Source organism: Thalassophryne amazonica, chromosome 2 (assembly GCF_902500255.1).
Source record: "Thalassophryne amazonica chromosome 2, fThaAma1.1, whole genome shotgun sequence".
NCBI lineage: Eukaryota > Metazoa > Chordata > Actinopteri > Batrachoidiformes > Batrachoididae > Thalassophryne > Thalassophryne amazonica.
The window spans coordinates 138,279,928-138,306,989 of record NC_047104.1 but is presented as its reverse complement, the minus strand read 5'-3'; the positions used below and the strand labels follow the sequence as shown (position 1 = coordinate 138,306,989).

At 41.6% G+C, this 27,062-nt stretch overlaps 1 protein-coding gene across 1 annotated transcript in view; it reads left to right on the top strand.

Moving 5' to 3' along the window:
- The window catches only part of tmod2 (tropomodulin 2), a 54,483-nt gene extending 31,362 nt beyond the window's left edge, over positions 1–23,121 (top strand). Inside the window, exons 4-9 of the mRNA XM_034194395.1 lie at positions 11,229–11,297; positions 11,378–11,508; positions 11,598–11,705; positions 11,811–11,954; positions 21,023–21,167; positions 22,730–23,121. Coding sequence (XP_034050286.1) covers positions 11,229–11,297; positions 11,378–11,508; positions 11,598–11,705; positions 11,811–11,954; positions 21,023–21,167; positions 22,730–22,761 — 629 coding nt within the window. The 3' untranslated portion in view covers positions 22,762–23,121. The remainder of the gene's footprint in view (positions 1–11,228; positions 11,298–11,377; positions 11,509–11,597; positions 11,706–11,810; positions 11,955–21,022; positions 21,168–22,729) is intronic.
- Positions 23,122–27,062: the final 3,941 nt, after the last annotated feature.

Sequence of the window (27,062 nt, the reverse complement as noted above, 5' to 3'; positions counted from 1 at the left end):
GTGACTTGGCAAATTTTGCAGACATTATGAAAGAGGAAGTGCATGAGCAAGGTTCAGTGTTCATGCTACATTCAATCTAAACTTTGGAACTCAGTTTTCTGGCATGCAACTATGAAAAATATGTACCTTTTAAATAAACCTATGATAAACTTAGTCATCCAAATGACTCCTTTTCACAATCCAAGTAAAGTCATAACTGACACAGCATAAGTGTTGTTTTTCCTGTGTCAGATGCTGTGTCCAGCAGCAGAAAACATTTGGCTGAAATGTGTCCAGATTTTTATCTGTAGTTCTTCAGTCGACTATCTGGTGGCCTGTTTATTAGTGTCCATCACTGTTTTTTTTTTTTTTTTTTTCTGTGCTTTCATTCACAATAGACCAGTTCTGCATCCTGTGCCCGCATCTGTTTCCAGTGGGGAAAAAGTGACGCAATGCCAGTCACTTGCTGACAGAAACTCAGACATGCACCACATCTGTTATTATTTGATTTCTTACACTGTCCACAGGCAAATGTCACATGGATAGTATGAAGCGTTTAGATGCAAAACAAATAGTCAGATCCATACAGGGGTGCTTGAAGTAGGGGTGCTGAGGTTAGCTGTAGTACCCCCTGCTGGCGAGTAGCTGTAGTTGCAAGGGAATTAAATTTACTGAAAGAAATCAATTTAATTTAGCATAATAGCAGCCCTAAAATCAGTCTCTTTTCAAATGTACAAACACAGACAAATGGATCACAGGGTATATGAACTGATTATATCATTTGCTACTTACTGGTGGTTGGCTCTCACTGCGGTATTGTATCACTGCGGTATTGTATCACTTCCTGTTCCGGAGCACAGCGGTGTTTTTCTGTATCTGTTAGCTGTTTAATCTGCACAGTTAGATTGATCTAGTTATCTAGATTACGATTTGTTTCTCAGTGTAATCTTTACGTGCCTTAACTAAAGCACTCCTTCTGCTGAATCACCTCTAAATTATTTACACATTATTCACTTTGCGTGATTTTAGGAATCCGCTAGCTTAGCGTAGCTACTAGCTCTTAGCCGATTTAGCATGGCGGCTTCTCCTGTCTCTCCCGCACTTTTCTGCTCTGGGTGTGAAATGTTTAGTTATTCCTCGGCCTCCTTTAGCAGTAACGGTACTTGTAATAAGTGTAGCTTATTCGTAGCTTTGGAGGCCAGGCTGGGCGAATTGGAGACTCGGCTCCGCACTGTGGAAAATTCTACAGCTAGCCAGGCCCCTGTAGTCGGTGCGGACCAAGGTAGCTTAGCCGCCGTTAGTTACCCCCTGGCAGATTCCGAGCAGCCGGGAAAGCAGGCTGACTGGGTGACTGTGAGGAGGAAGCGTAGCCCTAAACAGAAGCCCCGTGTACACCGCCAACCCGTTCACATCTCTAACCGTTTTTCCCCACTCGACGACACACCCGCCGAGGATCAAACTCTGGTTATTGGGGACTCTGTTTTGAGAAATGTGAAGTTAGCGACACCAGCAACCATAGTCAATTATCTTCCGGGGGCCAGAGCAGGCGACATTGAAGGAAATTTGAAACTGCTGGCTAAGGCTAAGCGTAAATTTGGTAAGATTGTAATTCACGTCGGCAGTAATGACACCCGGTTACGCCAATCGGAGGTCACTAAAATTAACATTGAATCAGTGTGTAACTTTGCAAAAACAATGTCAGACTCTGTAGTTTTCTCTGGGCCCCTCCCCAATCAGACCGGGAGTGACATGTTTAGCCGCATGTTCTCCTTGAATTGCTGGCTGTCTGAGTGGTGTCCAAAAAATGAGGTGGGCTTCATAGATAATTGGCAAAGCTTCTGGGGAAAACCTGGTCTTGTTAGGAGAGACGGCATCCATCCCACTTTGGATGGAGCAGCTCTCATTTCTAGAAATCTGGCCAATTTTCTTAAATCCTCCAAACTGTGACTATCCAGGGTTGGGACCAGGAAGCAGAGTTGTAGTCTTACACACCTCTCTGCAGCTTCTCTCCCCCTGCCATCCCCTCATTACCCCATCCCCGTAGAGACGGTGCCTGCTCCCAGACTACCAATAACCAGCAAAAATCTATTTAAGCATAAAAATTAAAAAAGAAAAAAATAATATAGCACCTTCAACTGCACCACAGACTAAAACAGTTAAATGTGGTCTATTAAACATTAGGTCTCTCTCTTCTAAGTCCCTGTTGGTAAATGATATAATAATTGATCAACATATTGATTTATTCTGCCTTACAGAAACCTGGTTACAGCAGGATGAATATGTTAGTTTAAATGAGTCAACACCCCCGAGTCACACTAATTGTCAGAATGCTCGTAGCACGGGCCGGGGCGGAGGATTAGCAGCAATCTTCCATTCCAGCTTATTAATTAATCAAAAACCCAGACAGAGCTTTAATTCATTTGAAAGCTTGACTCTTAGTCTTGTCCATCCAAATTGGAAGTCCCAAAAAACAGTTTTATTTGTTATTATCTATCGTCCACCTGGTCGTTACTGTGAGTTTCTCTGTGAATTTTCAGACCTTTTGTCTGACTTAGTGCTTAGCTCAGATAAGATAATTATAGTGGGCGATTTTAACATCCACACAGATGCTGAGAATGACAGCCTCAACACTGCATTTAATCTATTATTAGACTCTATTGGCTTTGCTCAAAAAGTAAATGAGTCCACCCACCACTTTAATCATATCTTAGATCTTGTTCTGACTTATGGTATGGAAATAGAAGACTTAACAGTATTCCCTGAAAACTCCCTTCTGTCTGATCATTTCTTAATAACATTTACATTTACTCTGATGGACTACCCAGCAGTGGGGAATAAGTTTCATTACACTAGAAGTCTTTCAGAAAGCGCTGTAACTAGGTTTAAGGATATGATTCCTTCTTTATGTTCTCTAATGCCATATACCAACACAGTGCAGAGTAGCTACCTAAACTCTGTAAGTGAGATAGAGTATCTCGTCAATAGTTTTACATCCTCATTGAAGACAACTTTGGATGCTGTAGCTCCTCTAAAAAAGAGAGCTTTAAATCAGAAGTGCCTGACTCCGTGGTATAACTCACAAACTCGTAGCTTAAAGCAGATAACCCGTAAGTTGGAGAGGAAATGGCGTCTCACTAATTTAGAAGATCTTCACTTAGCCTGGAAAAAGAGTCTGTTGCTCTATAAAAAAGCCCTCCGTAAAGCTAGGACATCTTACTACTCATCACTAATTGAAGAAAATAAGAACAACCCCAGGTTTCTTTTCAGCACTGTAGCCAGGCTGACAAAGAGTCAGAGCTCTATTGAGCTGAGTATTCCATTAACTTTAACTAGTAATGACTTCATGACTTTCTTTGCTAACACAATTTTAACTATTAGAGAAAAAATTACTCATAACCATCCCAAAGACGTATCGTTATCTTTGGCTGCTTTCAGTGATGCCGGTATTTGGTTAGACTCTTTCTCTCAGATTGTTCTGTCTGAGTTATTTTCATTAGTTACCTCATCCAAACCATCAACATGTTTATTAGACCCCATTCCTACCAGGCTGCTCAAGGAAGCCCTACCATTATTTAATGCTTCGATCTTAAATATGATCAATCTATCTTTGTTAGTTGGCTATGTACCACAGGCTTTTAAGGTGGCAGTAATTAAACCATTACTTAAAAAGCCATCACTTGACCCAGCTATCTTAGCTAATTATAGGCCAATCTCCAACCTTCCTTTTCTCTCAAAAATTCTTGAAAGGGTAGTTGTAAAACAGCTAACTGATCATCTGCAGAGGAATGGTCTATTTGAAGAGTTTCAGTCAGGTTTTAGAATTCATCATAGTACAGAAACAGCATTAGTGAAGGTTACAAATGATCTTCTTATGGCCTCGGACAGTGGACTCATCTCTGTGCTTGTTCTGTTAGACCTCAGTGCTGCTTTTGATACTGTTGACCATAAAATTTTATTACAGAGATTAGAGCATGCCATAGGTATTAAAGGCACTGCGCTGCGGTGGTTTGAATCATATTTGTCTAATAGATTACAATTTGTTCATGTAAATGGGGAATCTTCTTCACAGACTAAAGTTAATTATGGAGTTCCACAAGGTTCTGTGCTAGGACCAATTTTATTCACTTTATACATGCTTCCCTTAGGCAGTATTATTAGACGGTATTGCTTAAATTTTCATTGTTATGCAGATGATACCCAGCTTTATCTATCCATGAAGCCAGAGGACACACACCAATTAGCTAAACTGCAGGATTGTCTTACAGACATAAAGACATGGATGACCTCTAATTTCCTGCTTTTAAACTCAGATAAAACTGAAGTTATTGTACTTGGCCCCACAAATCTTAGAAACATGGTGTCTAACCAGATCCTTACTCTGGATGGCATTACCCTGACCTCTAGTAATACTGTGAGAAATCTTGGAGTCATTTTTGATCAGGATATGTCATTCAAAGCACATATTAAACAAATATGTAGGACTGCTTTTTTGCATTTACGCAATATCTCTAAAATCAGAAAGGTCTTGTCTCAGAGTGATGCTGAAAAATTAATTCATGCATTTATTTCCTCTAGGCTGGACTGTTGTAATTCATTATTATCAGGTTGTCCTAAAAGTTCCCTAAAAAGCCTTCAGTTAATTCAAAATGCTGCAGCTAGAGTACTGACGGGGACTAGAAGGAGAGAGCATATCTCACCCATATTGGCCTCTCTTCATTGGCTTCCTGTTAATTCTAGAATAGAATTTAAAATTCTTCTTCTTACTTATAAGGTTTTGAATAATCAGGTCCCATCTTATCTTAGGGTCCTCGTAGTACCATATCACCCCAATAGAGCACTTCGCTCTCAGACTGCAGGCTTACTTGTAGTTCCTAGGGTTTGTAAGAGTAGAATGGGAGGCAGAACCTTCAGCTTTCAGGCTCCTCTCCTGTGGAACCAGCTCCCAATTCAGATCAGGGAGACAGACACCCTCTCTACTTTTAAGATTAGGCTTAAAACTTTCCTTTTTGCTAAAGCTTATAGTTAGGGCTGGATCGGGTGACCCTGAACCATCCCTTAGTTATGCTGCTATAGACGTAGACTGCTGGGGGGTTCCCATGATGCACTGTTTCTTTCTCTTTTTGCTCTGTATGCACCACTCTGCATTTAATCATTAGTGATCGATCTCTGCTCCCCTCCACAGCATGTCTTTTTCCTGGTTCTCTCCCTCAGCCCCAACCAGTCCCAGCAGAAGACTGCCCCTCCCTGAGCCTGGTTCTGCTGGAGGTTTCTTCCTGTTAAAAGGGAGTTTTTCCTTCCCACTGTAGCCAAGTGCTTGCTCACAGGGGGTCGTTTTGACCGTTGGGGTTTTACATAATTATTGTATGGCCTTGCCTTACAATATAAAGCGCCTTGGGGCAACTGTTTGTTGTGATTTGGCGCTATATAAAAAAAATTGATTGATTGATTGATTTGATAAGTTACATTATTTCTTGTATCCCACGCTGGCTGAAGGCCCGAAGGAGGATTATGTTGTGGCAATGTTAGTGTGTCTGTCTGTCAGAGGGTATAAGCATTCTGAAATCAACTCCTCTCACACTTTTAGGAGGAATTTCATGAAACCTAGTACAAGTCCTTGTTATAGGTGGTAATGCGCATATTATTGTCAAGTTCATATCATTCAAGTTGGGCCCATTTTGCCAAAGTTATGGCCCTCGATTAACAAATCTAGTGTTTTATTTCTGTTTTTATGTACTCTTATTTATTATTAACTAGTAGTAGTGTGTTTTTATTGTTTTGTTCTCTGAAGTACTTTGTGTTAAAAAGCTATATAAACAAAATTAATGTTGTTATTGTCTGTATACGAGGTCTGTTAGAAAAGTATCCGACCTTTTTATTTTTTTGCAAAAACCATATGGATTTGAATCACGTGTGATTGCATCAGCCAAGCTTGAACCTTCGTGCACATGCGTGAGTTTTTTCACGCCTGACGGTTGCGTCATTTGCCTGTGAGCAGGCTTTGTGTGAGCAGTGGTCCACTCCTCTCGTCGGAATTTTATTGCGAATAAATGTCTGAATGATTTGGAGCTTTGCTGCATCAAATTTTTCCAGAAACTGTGAGAGACCTCCAGGTGGACACCATTCGGAAAATTCATATGGCTTTCAGTAACGATTTTATGGGGATTACACAGATTAAGGAGTGCTCCAGCCAGTTTAAAGACCGCCCACAGTGTCTGAGAGCACGGCGCACTCCGAGCGCCAATCGACAGGCTGACACCCCGCTGAAATAACCAGATAATTTCCAACGTGAAGGCTTTGTTGATCCGGGACGTCGTCTGACTTCCACAAAAAAAGGCAGAAGGCGTGAACATCAGCACTTTTTCGGTACATTCCACTGTTACGGGAGTTTTTTTCATGGAAAGAGGAGTGGAGGGATGCGCAGCCGTGCCGCTCATGGCGCAGCACAAAACCACCTCCGTGTTGGTCTCACAGGACGGCTTTCAGATGGCTCAGATGGCTTTCGGTTGCTTTTCAGTCATGTGAATATCCGAGAAATTGTGCATGAGCTGGACATGCCCCAACATGTCCTGTGAGGCTTCATCACGGCGTTGCTTTGCGCCATGCGGAAACGTCCCGACACGCGGAATTCCTCCACACGTCTGTCTCAATGTGCAGAAAAAGTGCTGATGTCCACGTCTTCCGCAATTTCTGTGCTAGTCAGACGACGTCCCGGATCAACACAGCGTACAGTTTAGAAATGAACGGCACATTCCACTGTACAGTTTAGAAATGAATGGCACATTCCACTGTTACAGGAGTTTTTGTCATGGAAAGAGGAGCGGAGGAATTGCGCGTGTCGCGGCGGAGCCGCATGGCGCAAAGCAACGCCGTGATGAAGCCTCACAGGACATGTTGGGGCATGTCCAGCTCATGCACAATTTCTCGGATAGTCACATTACTGAAAAGCCATCTGAAAGCCGTCCTGTGAGACCAACACGGAGGTGGTTTTGTCCCGCGCCATGAGCGGCACGGCTGCGCATCCCTCCGCCCCTCTTTCCATGGAAAAACAAACTCCTGTAACAGTGGAATGTGCCGAAAAAGTGCTGATGTCCACGCCTTCTGCCTTTTTTTTTTTTTTTTTTTTTTGTGAAAGTCAGACGACGTCCCGGATCAACAAAGCCTTCACGTTGGAAATGATCTGGTTGTTTCAGCGGGGTTTCAGCCTGTCGATCGGCGCTCGGAGTGCGCCGCGCTCTCAGACGCTGTGGGCGGTCTTTAAACCGGCTGGATCACTCTTTAATCTGTGTAATCCCCATAAAATCGTCACTGAAAGCCATATGAATTTTCCGAATGGTGTCCACCTGGAGGTCTTTCACAGTTTCTGGAAAGATTTGATGCAGCAAAGCTCCAAATCATTCAGACATTTATTTGCCATAAAAATCCAACGAAACGGGTGGACCAGTGCTCACACAAAGCCTGCTCACAGGCGAATGACGCAACCAACAGGCGTGAAAAAACTCACGCATGCGCACGAAGGTTCAAGCTTGGCTGATGCAATCACATGTGATTCAAATCCATATGGTTTTTGCAAAAAATAAAAAGGTTGGATACTTTTCTAACAGACCTCGTATAGTTGTATTTGCTACGCTGTTTTGACATAGATCAATTTGATTTTCAAGTTTGCTGTATTGCAGGGTAAAAATTAGGGTAAAATTAGCCTGGCACACAGCCACGCTAATTTTCAGACTCAGAATTAGTTTAAGAATTGGCAAATTTGTGAAGTGAATTTATGTGGAAAGTGAATGGATCTGGTTTACCAGGCTAAGATATATTACACTAAAAGTACAAACTAATGCAATGGTAAAATACCCTTGGCCATATGAGCATTGTCTTCTTTATAATTTGCAGTTGTTTAATTGGTATCCCAGTGCAAAGTGGGTGTGTGTAAGTGTAATTATCCACTTTTTACATTAATTAACATGTGCATTTTGTACATGTTTAATAAAGTCCCTCAATCAATCACTTATAAACAATATTTCCATTTTAACAGCATCTGCAGGAGGACGTGCGTGTGCAAATGCATGAGCTTTTTACAAGAGGGAAGTTAGCTTAGAGTCAGCGGAAGTTAGTGTACATGCTGATGCCCGCAAAATGTCTTGTCAATTCAGAGGTGTTATCAGGTTCCAAAAACAGCATTTTCAGTTTTAGAAGTGTTTATTTGTCACTAGCTTTTACATGATATGTGACAAAGGGGTTATATTTATACACAAACTGTGATTTTGCAGCTAGCTAGACCAGTCACTGACGTCAGTGTGCTGCTCTGTTCTGATTAGCTGTCACCCCCGCCCCTCAAAAAATATAAAATAAATTAAACAGAATGTAACTTCTTAACCTCTTAAAATAGGTCAAGGTTACCCATCTCTGAACTTTTCCAAGGTTTGTGTCCCAAGAATGTTCCTTGTGAATTTGAAGACTCTGGCAGTTACAGGACTGGACTCATGTTGAAACTCTTAGTCCACGATCACTCCTTTGATGAGCTGCGTGTCCTCCAGCTTTCCTCCCACTTTGCCCTCCACCTTAATCAGCTCGAAGTCGACATCCTTCCTTTCCATGTCGGCGACAGTGAGGATGGCATTCACTGCGATCTCCGCCATCTGTCTGTGGCATGGTTGATTTTGGAGCCCAGTGTTGTCATGGCAGTCTGGATGAGCGGTTCAGTATTGCTAGGGTCGCAGGGGAAGGTCTATGCGATTTTGTCCAAATGCTCAGTGGCAATAAGCGCAGCCTGATCGTAGCCATCAGAAATGCGGATTGGATGGATTCCCCAGTCCAGCCGCTGCTCAGCCTGCTTAAGTACTTTAAGTCTCTGGATGTTGTGGGACTGTCTTGGTTGACACCTCTCTGCAACATCGCGTGGCAGTCGGGGACGGTGCCTCTGGATTGGCTACCAGGGTCTTGGTCCCTCTGTTTAAGAAGGGGGACAGGAGGGTGTGTTCCAACTACAGGGGGATCACACTCCTCAGCCTCCCCAGTAAGGTCTATTCCAGAGTACTGGAGAGGAGAATTCGACCGATAGTCGAACCTTGGATTCAGGAAGAGCAGTGTGGTTTTCATCCTGGTCATGGCACACTGGACCAGCTCTACACCCTCCATCGGGTGCTTGACGGTTCATGGGAGTTCGCCCAACCGGTTCACATGTGTTTTGTGGATCTGGAGAAGGCGTTTGACCGTGTCTCTCGAGGTGCCCTGTGGGGGGTGCTCTGGGAGTATGGGGTCTGAGGTCCTTTGTTAAGGGCTATCTGGTCCCTGTACGGCCGCAGCAGGAGCTTGGTTCGCATTGCTGGTAGTAAGTCAAACCTGTTTCCAGTGCACGTTGGCCTCCGCCAGGGCTGCCCTTTGTCACCGGTTCTGTTCATTACCTTTATGGACAGAATTTCTAGGCGCAGCCAGGGTGTAGAGGGGGTCTGGTTTGGGAACCACAGAATCTCGTCTTTGCTGTTTGCAGACGATATAGTTCTGTTGGCTTCGTCAAATCAGGACCTTCAGCGTGCACTGGGGCAGTTTGCAACCAAGTGTGAAGCATCCGGGATGAAAATCAGCACCTCCAAATCTGAGGCCATGGTTCTCGACCGGAAAAAGGTGCTGTGTCCTTGCCTCAAGTGGAGGAGTTTAAGTATCTCTGGGTCTTGTTCACGAGTGAGGGACGGATGGAGCGTGAGATTGACAGACGGATCTGTGCTGCATCTGCAGTGATGCGATCACTGTAGCGGATCGTCGTGGTGAAGAGAGAGCTGAGCAGGGGGCAAAGCTCTTGATTTACCGATCAATCTACGTTTTGACCCTCACCTATGGTCATGAGATTTGGCTCATGACCGAAAGAACAAGATCACGAGAACAAGCGGCCGAGATGAGTTTCCTCCGCAGGGTGGCTGGGCGCTCCCTTAGCGATAAGGTGAGGAGCTCCGTCACTCAGGAGGAGCTCGGAGTCGAGCCGCTGCTCCTCCACATAGAAAGGAGCCAGCTGAGGTGGCTCGGGCATCTTTTCCGGATGCCCCCTGGACGCCTCGCTGGAGAGGTTTTCCGGGCACATCCCTTTGGGAGGAGGCCCCGGGGAAGAACCAGGACACGCTGGAGGGACTACGTCTCACAGCTGGCTTGGGAACGCCTCGGGGTTCCCCCGGAGGAGCTGGGGGAGGTGTGTGCGGATCGGGAGGTCTGGGCGGCTTTGCTTGAGCTGCTGCCCCCACGACCCGACCTCGGATGAAGCGGAAGAAAATGGATGGATGGATGGACTTATGCTGAGCACAGACAGACAGACGGACAGATGGATGCAAAGTTTTTGCAAAAAAAAAAAAAAAAATCACAAATCTTGCACTGCTGCGCAGAATTAAATGTGATACCATTATATAGCCTAAATGTTTTCTCAGCATTCCCACCTCTGACTGACTTCCAGGTTCCTTGAGTCCATAAGTATTTGGACTGACAAGTTTTGTCATGTTATCACCACAGTGCAGTTGAAATGAAACAGTCAAGATGTTCTGGTTGTGTAGACTTTCTGCTTTAATTCAGGGGGCTGAACAAAAATATTACATTAACAATTTCAGAATTATGCCATTGTTTTTATGCACGGTCACTCCATTTTCAGAGGGCATATGTAATGGACAAACTAAAACTATCATCACTTTTACAACCAATTTTATGGTGACAAATCAGGGCATGAATACATGAACATTTCCAAGTCCTTGAATATGTCTTGGGCTTTATTGACATCAGTCATGAAGAAATACACAGGAGATATATTTTTTTTTTTTTTTTTTTTTTTTAAGCTTGCTTACAGATACCTAGCTAGCTATCTACTTATTTATGTGTTTACTCATTCATTCAGCTGGTATTAGCTGGCTCTTTTTCACATTTCTACTCATACCAATCACCCTATATACACACACACACACATATGCAAAACCCCATCAATATTTCATCTGCATAAATTGCAAACCTTCCAGCTTTAAGTTGTAAAATCCAAATTGTTTTATTTCTTCATATCCAAATGTGTTAATGTGATTGTTACAGCAACACAGCTGATTTTTATTTGCAGAAAACAGTATTAGAACACAAGACATGTGAATACCTTCTGATTTATCCACCAAAGTGATTAAACAAACACGAACTGAATGTTGTGACACGAATTACTGGTGGGGGCTATCAAGCACACAGAAGTGAGGTCTTGCTATTCACAGATTACTCACTTAATGAATTTGCTTGATTTTTAGCGATTCTGGGTGTACACACACTGGTTACCAGTAATCAGACATATGATGGGACGAAAGAGGCTTACAATAGTAAGTATGATAACAATTAAACTTTTTTTTAAGCACTAAAATTAAGTCTTCACTGGTGACCTTTTTTTCTTTCTTCAAAGATGTGATAAAAGGGGAGAAGCTGGACCCAGTGTTTGATGAACCACCAAATCCCACCAATGTAGAAGAAACTCTGCAGAAGATAAAAAACAATGACGGCTCCTTAACGGAGGTCAACCTCAACAACATAAAGGTGCACACACAGAAACAAAAGTCCTAAAGAGTGTGTATGTGTATGTTTGTCTGTTTTTGAGGTGACTGGAGTTTTTCTTGCTTTTTCAGAACATTCCAATTCCCACACTGAAGGAGTTTGCCAAAGCTATGGCGAGCAACACACACGTCACAAAGTTCAGCCTGGCAGCGACACGGAGCAACGACCCCATTGCTGTGGTGAGAGGGTGTGATTTGTGGGCCTTAGTGGCTCAGTTGACACACACACACACACACAAAAAAGAAATAAAAAAAAAATGTCTTTTCTCTTTCCTGCCTTACTAGGCTTTCAGTGATATGCTGAGAGAAAACAAGACCTTACGGAGTTTGAATGTAGAGTCCAACTTTATCACTGGGGCAGGGATACAGGCTCTGGTTGATGCATTACGAGACAATGATACACTCACAGAGATCAAGATAGACAACCAGGTAGTGTACACACACACACACACCATAGTTTAGAAGTATGGTGATCTACTGCTACGTGTCTTTCCAATTGCACAATAGTGTTTTGATGCAGCATAAATTTGTAGGAACTGCATCATACCCACTACATAAAAAGAAAGATGGATTATTATCATATACCTATAAATGATACACCAATATGATTGGATAAAACACTAAAGAATAAATAGCAATACACCCTTGTGATATTTTTCACGGACTGGTAATATTTTTCATACCACCCTAGTAAGTGAATGTCGCCTTGGTAATCAGCCAATCCATACATATGTTGTGACGTCACAGCACGTGCGATCCTACATATTGTCAGTGTGTAATTTAATACAGTGGTCCCTCGCTATATTGCGGTTCACCTTTCACAACCTCACAGTTTTGCAGATTTTTTAATTTTTTAGTGCAATTTTGCATGCTTCTTCTTTTTTTTTTTTTTTTTTATTTATTTCAGCACATTGTGTTCTGCGTCCTTATCAGGCAGGCCATTCGCGGCACCGCTCGGCATCACCGCGATTGCTCTCACTGCCTCCAATGCGCTTACCAAGTCTGCGGGCTCAGTAAGCGCCACAGCGGGCCACTCACTCCGCCCCCTGTCTGCTGTGCTGAGCTGCATCCAACTCCAGCAACAGGTCCAGAGAGACTACGCTCGCTGTTTTGATGCGCAGCGCCCGCTGCATGGTCTCGGTAACCGCAGCCGCAGAGCTCCGTGGCCATGACTTGGATTCTTTGCGGGTCCCACATCCGTACCCCCAGAGGCAGTGAGCGAAGGGAGAGCACGTGCATTGTGTTCTGTGTGTATTTATCATTTATAGGTATATTATAAAATCATTATCAAGTTGTTCACCAGTGAATGTGGCTTTTTACACCCTGAAGAAAACCATACACTCTGAGGCTAAATTTTTTTCTGGCACTTTTCAAATTTTAATTGTCTTTTTCTACAGCAGGAACTTGGGTAATATTTTTACTGGTTAGGTGGGAGAAACTGGGATGTGTTTGGCTCCTGGGCCATTGTTCCTGCCCACCAAATTCATAGTTTCAGTGATGACAGTAGCTCACAGTGGCAGTGAATTTTAGAGATTTTTTTCTTCTCTAAACTAGTAAGATGCAGCATCATGGGGCATGTGTGAGCAGTTTTACAAAGTATGTGGTGCAGTGTTGTCATAAAAGGAGAGCGACTCACAGGTGGTTGTCCATGAATAAGTGTTGCCACCGTGTTGAACAAGAACTTTAAGTTATGCATGTTTTTGTTGATCAGATCAGAGTAGTAGGTCCACTTTGTAGACAATAGCTTGTAGTCTGAGAGAGAATCATGCCATATGAGGTGGAATACTTCTAATTTTGAACTACGCCATTTCCGTTCTAGACAGCTAGCCTTATGCTTGAGGTCATGCAAGTAATCATTGAACCAAGGTGACTGTGTTGTGGGGGGGCATAGTTTTAATATAGGTGAAGCAGTCATGTTGAGTGTAGTTTTGTCGAGTTTAAACTTCTGTCTTCACCTGGACACAAGACAATACAGCCCACGTAATATTTACAGATTTCTTACAAACACAGGTGACTGAGAATATGGATAGTGATTTATATTTTATTACTGAGACAATATGTTGATGAGACAGGTGAGAAATAAGGGAAATGAAAGAACAAGGTACGAAATAATAATAAACCTGGTCGGAATTTAGGAGTGAATTGTGGGTTCACAAATTATTATTAATACAATTAAACAAAGAAAGCCACTTTGCATCACCAAGAGTAAAGACCATCAGAATAGTTGAAGGTTCACTTATATTTAGATCGGGTGGCATGCAGACGTCCGGTCCCGTTTCCCGATAAGCTGTTTGCTGGCTTTCTTTAGTTGACCTACATCAAGGTAAACCCACTGGGCCTTCCCAAATGACTACAGCCATGTGGACTGCTTTGGTTTCCCAGTGGGACCAAACGTGATGGTTCAGTGGTTCCATAGCAGTTTGGTTCACCCACCAACTCAGGATGAAGATTTTGGTGTTGGCTGTCAAAAATGCTGCAGCAGCTTACAAAACTTATGGAAAATCAATTTGAAGTCTTTGTAAAAATGGGCAATTTTACAGTAACGGAATTACAATCTGAGCTAATCTGTCATGGTTAAATGCCATATGTCCAGATTTTGCTGCTGTTGTAATTACGTTACCACAGAATTGCCCAAATAGAAAAAGTAGATAGTAGAAAAAGTCTTGGCAAAGAAAGTTGTGGAGAAAAATTAAAGTAAACAGGAATTTGGAGACTCACAAATTCATTCTTAATTTGAAAAACTAACTTGACTCATACCTTAAAGGTTATTTAAAAATAAAACTGGTACATCAAACAATGAAAGTTATGGAACAAAAAGAAACAAACAAAACCCACAAGCGAAACCTAAGGACTAAAAAAAATGGAGAAGTTGTTTAGAGAAGAGTGCGAGAAGAAAGAGGGGAGCGGAAGTAGTCTATGGGCCAAGCAGGTTTTCGTTACCACTGAAGGTGACCAAACGACACTTAGAATCCAGCCTCGATGTATCATGGCCTACACAAAAATGTATGAAAACCATCCCAGGGTGGCAGCTGTAACCATGTAGGAGTCGGTGAAGAATTTCAGCCGCTGGTGTGCGCAAATAGTTATAGCAACAGGTGTACGAGGCGTTGGAAGCAGCTACGAAATTACACGGTTTGCTTACGATTCCCGCTTCATGCGCACTTAATGCGTAATTCGACCAAATTTGCAGTGTGTGTGAAGTGGCCCTTAGAAATGTCTGGAGAGTAAGTTCTTTAAGAGTGGAAAAATTAGGGTGCATCATTTTCTCCCTAAGTCATAGCTATCTATGTCCTCACTTCAAAAATGTTCAATTCCAGACAATAACGTGATTTGGTTAATGTTTTTGGAGACCACAGTGGTGTTATAATTCTCTGCAAATTTAAATTTGCTGATTTCCTGATTGATGGTAAATATGATCCTCAGATAAAATTGACTATGTAGTCTACCGATTGAAACTTCTGGAAAACAAATTCAGGCAGCTTTACTTCCCAACTAGTTTCATACCTCATGAAACATCTCTCTGTGCCTTCTATTGTGTTAGAAGCAATATGAACAAAGTTTATATTAACAATTCTTTGAAATCACAAATTTAGATTTTTGTTTTTATTTTTGGGTTGTTTTTGAAGACTTTATAAGCAGCTTGATTTTGCTGAAATTTGTGCTGTAGTAATTTCTTGTATAGTGTAACAAAAGAAACCTTGAGACAAGGTGATTTTCAGAACTTTCTGATAAACTTTTTGATAGGGGGAAAATTATGTACCCTAATGTATTTTTTTGTGTGTGTGTGTGTGTGTGTGTGTGTGTGTGTGTGTGTGTGTGTGTGTGTGTGTGTGTGTGTGTGTGTGTGTGTGTGTGTGTGTGTGTGTGTGTGTGTGTGTGTGTACATATATATAGTGAATCCAGAAAGTAATCAGGGCTTTACTTTTTCCACATTTTATGTTACAGCCTTATTTCAAATTTTTTTTTATCAATTTTGAGCTTCATGGCAAAGGCTGAGTACTTACGGTGCCCCCCAAAAGTATTGGAACACTTGGTCGTCACAAATTTTATTTTGTTTATGCCATTTCAAATACAAAAAAAAAAAACTGTTCTAAAATTATCTTGCTTAAACTCAAACTGAAAGCAAATCTCTACAACTTGATATAAATTAATGAAAGCTATAAAAGCCAAGATGATAGGGTGCATAAGTAATAGAACACTTTGGTATAATACCTGTAAATAATCAGTTTTAATGCCAGTTTTCTTCAGACAATTCAGAGGTTGCTACATAAACATTTCCAAGTCACTGACTATGTCTTGGACTTTATTTACTTAAATTATGAAGAAATACAAACAGTATATGACACTCTATGGTAAATCTGTGTGGAGCAGACAGTTCTCAAAAACTGAGTAACTGTGCAAGAAGGAATAGAGTGAGGAAAGTGACCAAGACACCCAGAGAAGAAGTTATAGGCTTCTCTGGCTGTGATTGGAGAAATTGTGCATAGTGTATGTTTTGTGTTTTGTATCTCCAGTTATACAGCTTCATGATGAAGTGGTATAGAGGAGGATTTTCTTAAAAAGATCTGAAAGTTCAGCTACAGTTTGCCAGAAAGTACATCTGAGATGCAGGCCTAGATTTGATGGTTTGGTGAAAGAAAAATATGGGAAAATTACTTTTCAGATAAAACCGAACACGAATATATAGTCAGTTCCTCATACAATGAGGAAAATAAGTATTTGAACACCCTGCGATTTTGCAAGTTCTCCCAATTAGAAATCATGGAGGGGTCTGAAATTTTCATCTTAGGTGCATGTCCACTGTGAGAGACATAATCTAAAAAAAAAAATCCGGAAATCACAATGTATTTTAATAATTAATTTGTATGTTACTGCTGCAAATAAGTATTTGAACACCTGTGAAAATCAATGTTAATATTTGGTACAGTAGCCTTTGTTTGCAATTACAGAGGTCAAATGTTTCCTGTAGTTTTTCACCAGGTTTGCACACACTGCAGCAGGGATTTTGGTCCACCCCTCCATACAGATCTTCTCCAGATCTTTCAGGTTTGGAGTTTCAGCTCCCTCCAAAGATTTTCTATTGAGTTCAGGTCTGGAGACTGGCCAGGCCACTCCAGGACCATGAGATGCTTCTTACGGAGCCCCTCCTTAGTTGCCCTGGCTGTGTATTTGGGGGTCATTGTCATGCTAGAAGACCCAACCATGACCCATCTTCAATGCTCTTAATGAGGGAAGGAGGTTATTTGCCAAAATCTTGTAATACATGACCCCATCCATCCTCCCTTCAATACGGTGCAGTCGTCCTGTCCCTTTGCAGAAGAGCACCCCCAGAGTATGATGTTTCCACCACCATGCTTCACGGTTGGGATGGTTTTCTTGGGGTTGTTCTCATCCTCTAAACATGGTAAGTGGAGTTGATTCCAAAAAGCTCTATTCTGGTCTCATATGACCACATGACCTTCTCCCATGCCTCCTCTGGATCATCCAGATGATCACTGGTGAACTTCAAACGGGCCTGGACATGTGCTGCCTTGAGCAGGGGCACCTTGCTGGCCTGCAGGATTTTAAACCATGACAGCATCATGAGTTACTAATGTAATCTTTGTGACTGTGGTCCCAGCTCTCTTCAGGTCATTGACCAGGTCCTCCTGTGTAGTTCTGAGCTTTCTCAGAATCATCCTTACCCCACAAAGTGAGATCTTGCATGGAATCCCTGACCAAGGGAGATTGACAGTCATCTTGTGTTTCTTCCACTTTCTAATAAATAATCATAACAGTTGTTGTCTTCTACCAAGCTGCTTGCCTGTTGTCCTGTAGTCCATCCCAGCCTTGTGCAGGTCTACAGTTTTGTCCCTGGTGTCCTTAGACAGCTCTTTGGTCTTGCCTATGGTGGACAGGTTGGAGTGTGTTTGATTGAGTGTGTGAGCAGGTGTCTTTTATACAGGTAACAAGTTCAAACTGGTGCAATTAATACAGGTAAAGAGTGCAGAATAAGAGGGCTTCTTAAAGAAAAATTAACAGGTCTGTGTGAGCCAGAATTGACCCCTCGATGATTTCTAAGTGGGAGAACTTGCAAAACCACAGGGTGTTCAAATACTTATTTTCCTCACTGTATGGTTCCTTAGTGTGACTGGGGCTTTCGGCATTAAGTTTACCTGGATACACTCAACAGGTCCTTTAGAAGAGATCACGTTCATGGTGTTTTCTGTTTCTGTGTCACGTGTCTCCTTTGTAAATGTCCATTTAAACACAAACGGTAGTAAACTACAGCATAGTGACTGTCTGTTCCTGTTCAAAATGACCAGGTCTTTGTAGTTTTTTCCAGATCTAATGGTCACTCTAAGCAAAATTTACAAGTACATCAAGTTCCTGAGGTTAGTACTTAGGATTATTTCATGTTCAATTCAAATCAATTTTATTTATATAGCGCCAAATCACAACAAACAGTTGCCCCAAGGTGCCTTATATTGTAAGGCAAGGCCATACAATAATTACGGAAAAACCCCAACGGTCAAAATGACCCCCTGTGAGCAAGCACTTGGCAACAGTGGGAAGGAAAAACTCCCTTTTAACAGGAAGAAACCTCCAGCAGAACCAGGCTCAGGGAGGGGCAGTCTTCTGCTGGGACTGGTTGGGGCTGAGGGAGAGAACCAAGAAAAAGACATGCTGTGGAGGGGAGCAAAGATCAATCACTAATGATTAAATGCAGAGTGGTGCATACAGAGCAAAAAGAGAAAGAAACACTCAGTGCATCATGGGAACCCCCCAGCAGTCTAAGTCTATAGCAGCATAACTAAGGGATGGTTCAGGGTCACCTGATCCAGCCCTAACTATAAGCTTTAGCAAAAAGGAAAGTTTTAAGCCTAATCTTAAAAGTAGAGAGGGTGTCTGTCTCCCTGATCTGAATTGGGAGCTGGTTCCACAGGAGAGGAGCCTGAAAGCTGAAGGCTCTGCCTCCCATTCTACTCTAGGAACTACAAGTAAGCCTGCAGTCTGAGAGCGAAGCGCTCTATTGGGGTGATATGGTACTACGAGGTCCCTAAGATAAGATGGGACCTGATTATTCAAAACCTTATAAGTAAGAAGAAGAATTTTAAATTCTATTCTAGAATTAACAAGAAGCCAATGAAGAGAGGCCAATATGGGTGAGATATGCTCTCTCCTTCTAGTCCCTGTTAGCACTCTAGCTGCAGCATTTTGAATTAACTGAAGACTTTTCAGGGAACTTTTAGGACAACCTGATAATAATGAATTACAATAGTCCAGCCTAGAGGAAATAAATGCATGAATTAGTTTTTCAGCATCACTCTGAGACAAGACCTTTCTAATTTTAGAGATATTGCGCAAATGCAAAAAAGCAGTCCTACATATTTGTTTAATATGCGCATTGAATGACATATCCTGATCAAAAATGACTCCAAGATTTCTCACAGTATTACTAGAGGTCAGGGTAGTGCCATCCAGAGTAAGGATCTGGTTAGACACCATGTTTCTAAGATTTGTGGGGCCAAGTACAATAACTTCAGTTTTATCTGAGTTTAAAAGCAGGAAATTAGAAGTCATCCATGTCTTTGTCTGTAAGACAATCCTGCAGTTTAGCTAATTGGTGTGTGTCCTCTGGCTTCATGGATAGATAAAGCTGGGTATCCTCTGCGTAACAATGAAAATTTAAGCAATGCCGTCTAATAATACTGCCTAAGGGAAACATGTATAAAGTGAATAAAATTGGTCCTAGCACAGAACCTTGTGGAACTCCATAATTAACCTTAGTCTGTGAAGACGATTCCCCATTTACATGAACAAATTGTAATCTATTAGATAAATATGATTCAAACCACCGCAGCGCAGTGCCTTTAATACCTGTGGCATGCTCTAATCTCTGTAAAAAACATTTATGGTCAACAGTATCAAAAGCAGCACTGAGGTCAAGCACAGAGATGAGTCCACTGTCTGAGGCCATAAGAAGATCATTTGTAACCTTCACTAATGCTGTTTCTGTACTATGATGAATTCTAAAACCTGACTGAAACTTTTCAAATAGACCATTCCTCTGCAGGTGATCAGTTAGCTGTTTTACAACTACCCTTTCAAGAATTTTTGAAAGAAAAGGAAGGTTGGAGATTGGCCTATAATTAGCTAAGATAGCTGGGTCAAGTGATGGCTTTTTAAGTAATGGTTTAATTACTGCCAGCTTAAAAGCCTGTGGTACATAGCCAACTAATAAAGATAGATTGATCAAATTTAAGATCGAAGCATTAATTAATGGTAGGGCTTCCTTGAGTAGCCTGGTAGGAATGGGGTCTAATAGACATGTTGATGGTTTGGAGGAAGTAACTAATGAATATAACTCAGACAGAACAATCGGAGAGAAAGTCTAACCAAATACCGGCATCACTGAAAGCAGCCAAAGATAACGATATGTCTTTGGGATGGTTATGAGTAATTTTTTCTCTAATAGTTAAAATTGTATTAGCAAAGAAAGTCATGAAGTCATTACTAGTTAAAGTTAAAGGAATACTCAGCTCAATAGAGCTCTGGCTCTTTGTCAGCCTGGCTACAGTGCTGAAAAGAAACCTGGGGTTGTTCTTATTTTCTTCAGTTAATGAGTAGTAAGATGTCCTAGCTTTACGGAGGGCTTTTTTATAGAGCAACAGACTCTTTTTCCAGGCTAAGTGAAGATCTTCTAAATTAGTGAGATGCCATTTCCTCTCCAACTTACGGGTTATCTGCTTTAAGCTGCAAGTTTGTGAGTTATACCACGGAGTCAGGCACTTCTGATGTAAAGCTGTCTTTTTCAGAGGAGCTACAGCATCCAAAGTTGTCTTCAATGAGGATGTAAAACTATTGACGAGATACTCTATCTCACTTACAGAGTTTAGGTAGCTACTCTGCCCTGTGTTGTTATATGGCATTAGAGAACATAAAGAAGGAATCATATCCATAAACCTAGTTACAGCGCTTTCTGAAAGACTAGTGTAATGAAACTTATTCCCCACTGCTGGGTAGTCCATCAGAGTAAATGTTAAGAAATGATCTGACAGAAGGGAGTTTTCAGGGAATACTGTTAAGTCTTCAATTTCCATACCATAAGTCAGAACAAGATCTAAGATATGATTAAAGTGGTGGGTGGACTCATTTACATTTTGAGCAAAGCCAATTGAGTCTAACAATAGATTAAATGCAGTGTTGAGGCTGTCATTCTCAGCATCTGTGTGGATGTTAAAATTGCCCACTATAATTATCTTATCCGAGCTAAGCACTAAGTCAGACAAAAGGTGTGAAAATTCACAGAGAAACTCACAGTAACGACCAGGTGGACGATAGATAATAACAAATAAAACTGTTTTTTGGTACTTCCATGTTCTAAGCCAAAGCGGTCTCACATTCTTTGCTACTGTAAAATCAGGTCACAAATGTTGAGCACTGCTAAAGCTAAATTAAAACCAAAAAAAAAAGAAGAAACCAAAGGATTTGACTCTTGTACATGTGAATTTCAGAGGCAGCAGCTTGGCAGTGGTGTTGAGATGGAAATAGCAAAAATGTTAGAAGAGAACAGCAACATAGTGAAGTTTGGATACCACTTCACCCAGCAGGGACCTCGCTCCAGGGCTGCTGCAGCTATCACCAAGAACAACGACCTGGGTATGAGTCACGTCACAGTGCGTTTGAACTTGTTAAAGCAGAGTCCTTATCTCGCCGAAACCTCAGCTGCACATTCCTCTGTTTGTTTGGGGCTTTTCTTTCCATGACATCCTCTGCTCTCTGTTTTAGTTCCTCATCCTGTCCCAGCTTTACAGGTCTGATGCACGGATGTGTTCGCAGCATGTGTAGCATTGATTTTTGTCTTTTATTTCAAACCCCTCGCTGTGGAGCACTTACTGCATTATGACCCCGTTCAGACTGAGGTTTGCACTCTGGCTTCAGCATCTTGCTGAATCCAAATCCGACTCAAGCCAGACTCTTTTCATCCTACGTCTCGGAGGTGGGTTGAGCCGGATGGATTCACTGAAGTCTGAACGCAAATGCAGCTTGAATCTGGCTAGCTCAGGACCGTGACGTCAAACTACGTCTGTGCACTCCATCTTCTCCACTAAAGTGCTCAACAAACTTCTTCTTCTGCAGTGCCACCACACAGAAACACACACCCGCGCTCGTTCCAATGTCTGTGTCAGAAAACCGTCACAGCAGAATTGACGTTATCTGCAGCGACAGATTGCAGTTTGATGACGTGAGCTTAACAAGAAGATCACACAAATTGATGTTTACCTGTTTAAATGAGTCAACTCTGCAGTTAAATAATCCATCAAACTGTCTGTTATTCCTCATTGGTAAACATAAAACGGCAGCACCCCACGCTCGTGTGCATACATGACTTGAAGTTGGACGCGTCTGTAGGATGAGCTCGGGACGTCAGACTACATCCGTGCACCCTGTGTCTTCTAAAGTAATGCAATTTCTCTGTGGCGCCTTATCGCCACACTGAAAACAAGCACTCTGCAACGCTCGTTCAGATGTCAGAAAACCGTCACAGCGTCCAGACTGGAAAGTCTTTGTGCGCAGAGAAGTTCTTCCTTGTGCAGTTTCCCCACAAAATCCGCATTTGCACAAAATAAGAGCTAGAGTACATCGAAAGTCATTCTGAAATCCCAGGGGCGGATTCAGGATTTTGTGTGGGGGTGGGGGTGGCCATGCATTTGTGAATGAATATTTAGCTACGATTTCCTGCATTTTTGGTGTAGTGACAAGCTGTCGAAAACCAGATAAATCAGAATTTTGTTACAATGTCAAGGAATTAAGCTTGAGTAAAAGAAGTGTCTGGGATAAAATTTATCAGTTTATTGTTACATATTCATTTCCAGTTTATTTCCGTGCAAAATAGTACAGAACTCAAACTTTCCAGTCTGGTTTAGGATGTGACTCGAGCTGGATTGCAAACCCCAGTCTGAAGGACGTCTAACAGTATCAACGTTCTTGCACAGTGTGACCTTTAAAAGCAGCAGCGTCTCACTTTGTGTTTTCAACTACACACTGACATGTTGTTGAAGTACTTTGACTGCAGTCTGATGACTCACTGTTTTAACTAATGGGCCTGTGTCGGGTGAAACTTGTATTATCGTGTTTGCAGTTCACTTTTTCTCCCTGCGAAGTGATGTGGGGACAGTCGTTTTTGTTTTTATCTTGTTCATTCTGAATTTCTTCTGCAGTCCGCAGGAGGCGAGTGGAAGGGGACCTGTAGGGGCGGATCCCTGCCCATCTACCAGCCAATCTTGTTGTTTCATCTCATCATGTGGAGTAATTTCAGCCAATGTCCTGGTCTCATCTCACTGTGGAGTCTTAGTCTTGTGCCAAACTGTGGAGCAAGGCACCCCAGCTCAAACATACCCCTGAGAAGAAGGGAATTAACTGGATTTGTTGCTCTCTCCCATTCATATCCATGTTTATTGTTATTATTGATGATATACATCGGATTAGTTTTTAGTCGCTTCTTTTCAGTTGCTCCTTTTTTTTTTTTTTGAGCCTTTATATGCTATCTCCAGTCTTTTTATTGTTTTATACTGTGTAATCTTGTGAAATAAATGCAAACATTACCAAGTAACACAGACATCAGGTTGTGAATGTTAAGGCAGACAAACCGCCATGTGTCCTGCATCATCGCGATCAGCGACACGTTCACTGGTTATCCGATATCAAAGTAGCAGCAGTTTGTCAGTATAAGAGCCGGAGATGCTCACCAGTTGTAGACTTTATCATCATCAGGCGATTTGAATGGATTTGAACTGCAGTTCTGTCGTCTCTCACGTAGTGTGGGGGAAAAAAAAAAATCTTAGCTGTGGCCTCAGTGTGAAAAGCCTGGTACATGATACAGTATAACTAAATGCTACTGGCTCTGCCATGGTGATGATTTTACATTACGGCTACAGTGTGATTCAAAATTTCATTATTATTATTTTTGTGTTTGCCTTGAATAGCCACATTAAAGGGGTACCCCCCTTTAAAAAAAAAAAAAGAAAAAAAAAAAAAGTGAAATAAATAAATAATTAGCATGGTAACTCCTGGCCAAGAATTCTCCCACCAATAGTACCTGAAGCATTCATGTGTAACTCAAACTCGTAATCCAGGAAAGGACACACACTCGCACAGATGGAGCATAATGCTGATATGGCCCAATAGTTCATAATGTGGGGAAACCTAGTATGATTATGGATATAAATTGGACTGAGGTTATCAACATTGTTCACCGTCGTATAATGTACAAAATCCAGTGGTTAGAGTGGCTGTTTGTTTAAAAAAAATAAATACTCACTGATTAATGGGCCCAAGGTTTTTAGGATGAGGAAACATGGTATATATATAATTATGCATATAATCTTGGGACTGAATTGTATAAGGCATTATACACAGTGGCTTAGTGGTTAGCACTGTTGCCTCACAGCAAGAAGGTCATGGGATCGATTCCCACCTGTGGCCTTTCTGTGTGGAGTTTGCATGTTCTCCCCGTGTTTCTGTGGGTTTCCTCCAGGTGCTCCTGCTTCCTCCCACATCTAAAGACAACCAGGTTTGGTGAACTGGAAACTGAAAAAAAAAGAAATTTCCAGGTGTCCCTTGTAAAAGAGATCTCTAAGTCAAAGTCAAACCTGGATAATTAAATAAAAGTTAAATAAGGCATTCATGACTTAGTGTTGACAGAAAACCTTAACTAATGGACAAACACGTGATTCTATATCCTCCCCTCCGTGGCCGACGGAGAAAATCTCTTCTTCCTAATACAGAATAATTGTCATTTTTATGTCGTGTGTGTGTGTGTCATTTTTACATGATCATAAATTTAAATAAGCATATACCTTTTTTACATGAACAAATCTAAAAATATTAACTGTATGTAATGCTTAGCCCATCTGATAATGATTATTTTAGTCTGTTGCAGGATGTTGAGTTCTAAAACTCCTTTGTATTGTAACGATGGGATGATTTTGGGGATCGGTTGTGAGTTGACGGGTGTGTGTTATGGTTTATATGTGCGAGGCAATCCTCCGTATGGCCTCACGGTTTGTGTTCAGGTGGCAGATGTGACGTTGGCTCATTCCTTTGTTTAAAATGTTTTCTGTTCACGGTTAAATCAAAAATGAAAATATTATTTTGATACTGATGTTGATTTTGCTGCACATTTTCTTGAACTGGAAATGGTAATTTTACTTTTTGTTTTTTAATATTTTGGACCAAGTCAAAGAGGGATTATACTGTAAAAGGAACAGCATCGCAACCTCGGTCCAGACTGAAGAGGTTTTCATCTGAGTGCGCTCTTCTTGCTAATGATTTTGTCAGCGTTGGCTTCATTGGGCTTCTCTGATACCTTAAGCAATGCCAAAGACTAACACATGTCGTGCTTAATTCATCATTTGTGAATTTACTCATTTTTGGATGCAGGTTTGGTTTTGTCAGCTAGAACAAATGGAAAAGGGCTCTGGAATGAAAATGATTGCTGCCTTGTGTATGTTGTTTTAGATTACACCATGTTATGTTTCAGTTTCGTAGACCATTATTAGACCACAATGTATTTGTTACCGATATATCAGGCAGTTTGTGTGATGCTTCAATTTTACTACTCAGGTTGCAACTACTTAAGCAGTTGCAGTCAGCAGGATAGGAAGAGCCTTGTTCAGACCGTGAATTATCCATGTCTCACTTAGCACTCTGCAGGATATCCAACAGTAGCATGTTATTCCGTATGGTAAGATATAGATGTTTTATGTATCTCAAGCTCAATTTCCTTGTATGTGCACTAACCTGCTGGAGATGGGTATAACAGGAAGTAGAAGTTACTTGAAACTTGTGCATATTTTAAAGTTTGTCTCACAGGAATAATACGCTGGCATGAAGTCATCACTTGTGAAAACATCACCTTTCTGTTGACCAAAAATGTTCTTAAGCTCACTTTCCTCGAGGAAGAGTTGTATGGCTGAGTTCAGTACTCTGGATTATACACTCAACAAAAATATAAACGCAACACTTTTGGCTTTGCTCCCATTTTGTATGAGATGAACTCAAAGATCTAAAACTTTTTCCACATACACAATATCACCATTTCCCTCAAATATTGTTCACAAACCAGTCTAAATCTGTGATAGTGAGCACTTCTCCTTTGCTGAGATAATCCATCCCACCTCACAGGTGTGCCATATCAAGATGCTGATTAGACACCATGATTAGTGCACAGGTGTGCCTTAGACTGTCCACAATAAAAGGCCACTCTGAAAGGTGCAGTTTTGTTTTATTGGGGGGCATACCAGTCAGTATCTGGTGTGACCACCATTTGCCTCATGCACTGCAACACATCTCCTTCGCGTAGAGTTGAAGAGAACACCTCTCCAACGTGCCAAACGCCAGCGAATGTGAGCATTTGCCCACTCAAGTCGGTTACGACGACGAACGAGTCAGGTCGAGACCCCGATGAGGATGACGAGCATGCAGATGAGCTTCCCTGAGACAGTTTCTGACAGTTTGTGCAGAAATTCTTTGGTTATGCAAACCGATTGTTTCAGCAGCTGATCGAGTGGCTGGTCTCAGACGATCTTGGAGGTGAACATGCTGGATGTGGAGGTCCTGTGCTGGTGTGGTTACATGTGGTCTGCGGTTGTGAGGCTGGTTGGATGTACTGCCAAATTCTCTGAAACGCCTTTGGAGACGGCTTATGGTAGAGAAATGAACATTCAATACACGAGCAACAGCCCTGGTTGACATTCCTGCTGTCAGCATGCCAATTGCACGCTCCCTCAAATCTTGCGACATCTGTGGCATTGTGCTGTGTGATAAAACTGCACCTTTCAGAGTGGCCTTTTATTGTGGGCAGTCTAAGGCACACCTGTGCACTAATCATGGTGTCTAATCAGCATCTTGATACGGCACACCTGTGAGGTGGGATGGATTATCTCAGCAAAGGAGAAGTGCTCACTATCACAGATTTAGACTGGTTTGTGAACAATATTTGAGGGAAATGGTGATATTGTGTATGTGGAAAAAGTTTTAGATCTTTGAGTTCATCTCATACAAAATGGGAGCAAAACCAAAAGTGTTGCATTTATATTTTTGTTGAGTATATGTCTGTATACTTCTTTCACATCTGTTGTTATTTCTCTGAACCTTTTTTTTTTTTTTTTTTTTTTTTTTTTTTTTTTTTTTTTTTTTTGCTGTATTGTGCTTTGCTGGTGGACGGTCACTTACAGTGATTACACTTACGTATATCACTGGGCAGTGATATGTATATTAACTGTAAAATATCTCGTATTCATAGTGCACACCCACTTTTATGTGTTAACACACAAGTCTGCACAAATCACTGCTGAGACTTTTTTTTTTTTTTGTATGTTAAATCCAGGTGTAGACTTAACAAGGGATATGTACTAGTGTAATACTACAATAATGGCAAAGCACAGTGCTAAATAGGACGGCCTCAACAATAAATGTTTTTACGTACTCAGTCTGTGTGCTGTTTTTGAGTTTTGATTTCCATGTTTGAGAAATGCTTCTGACGCATCATTG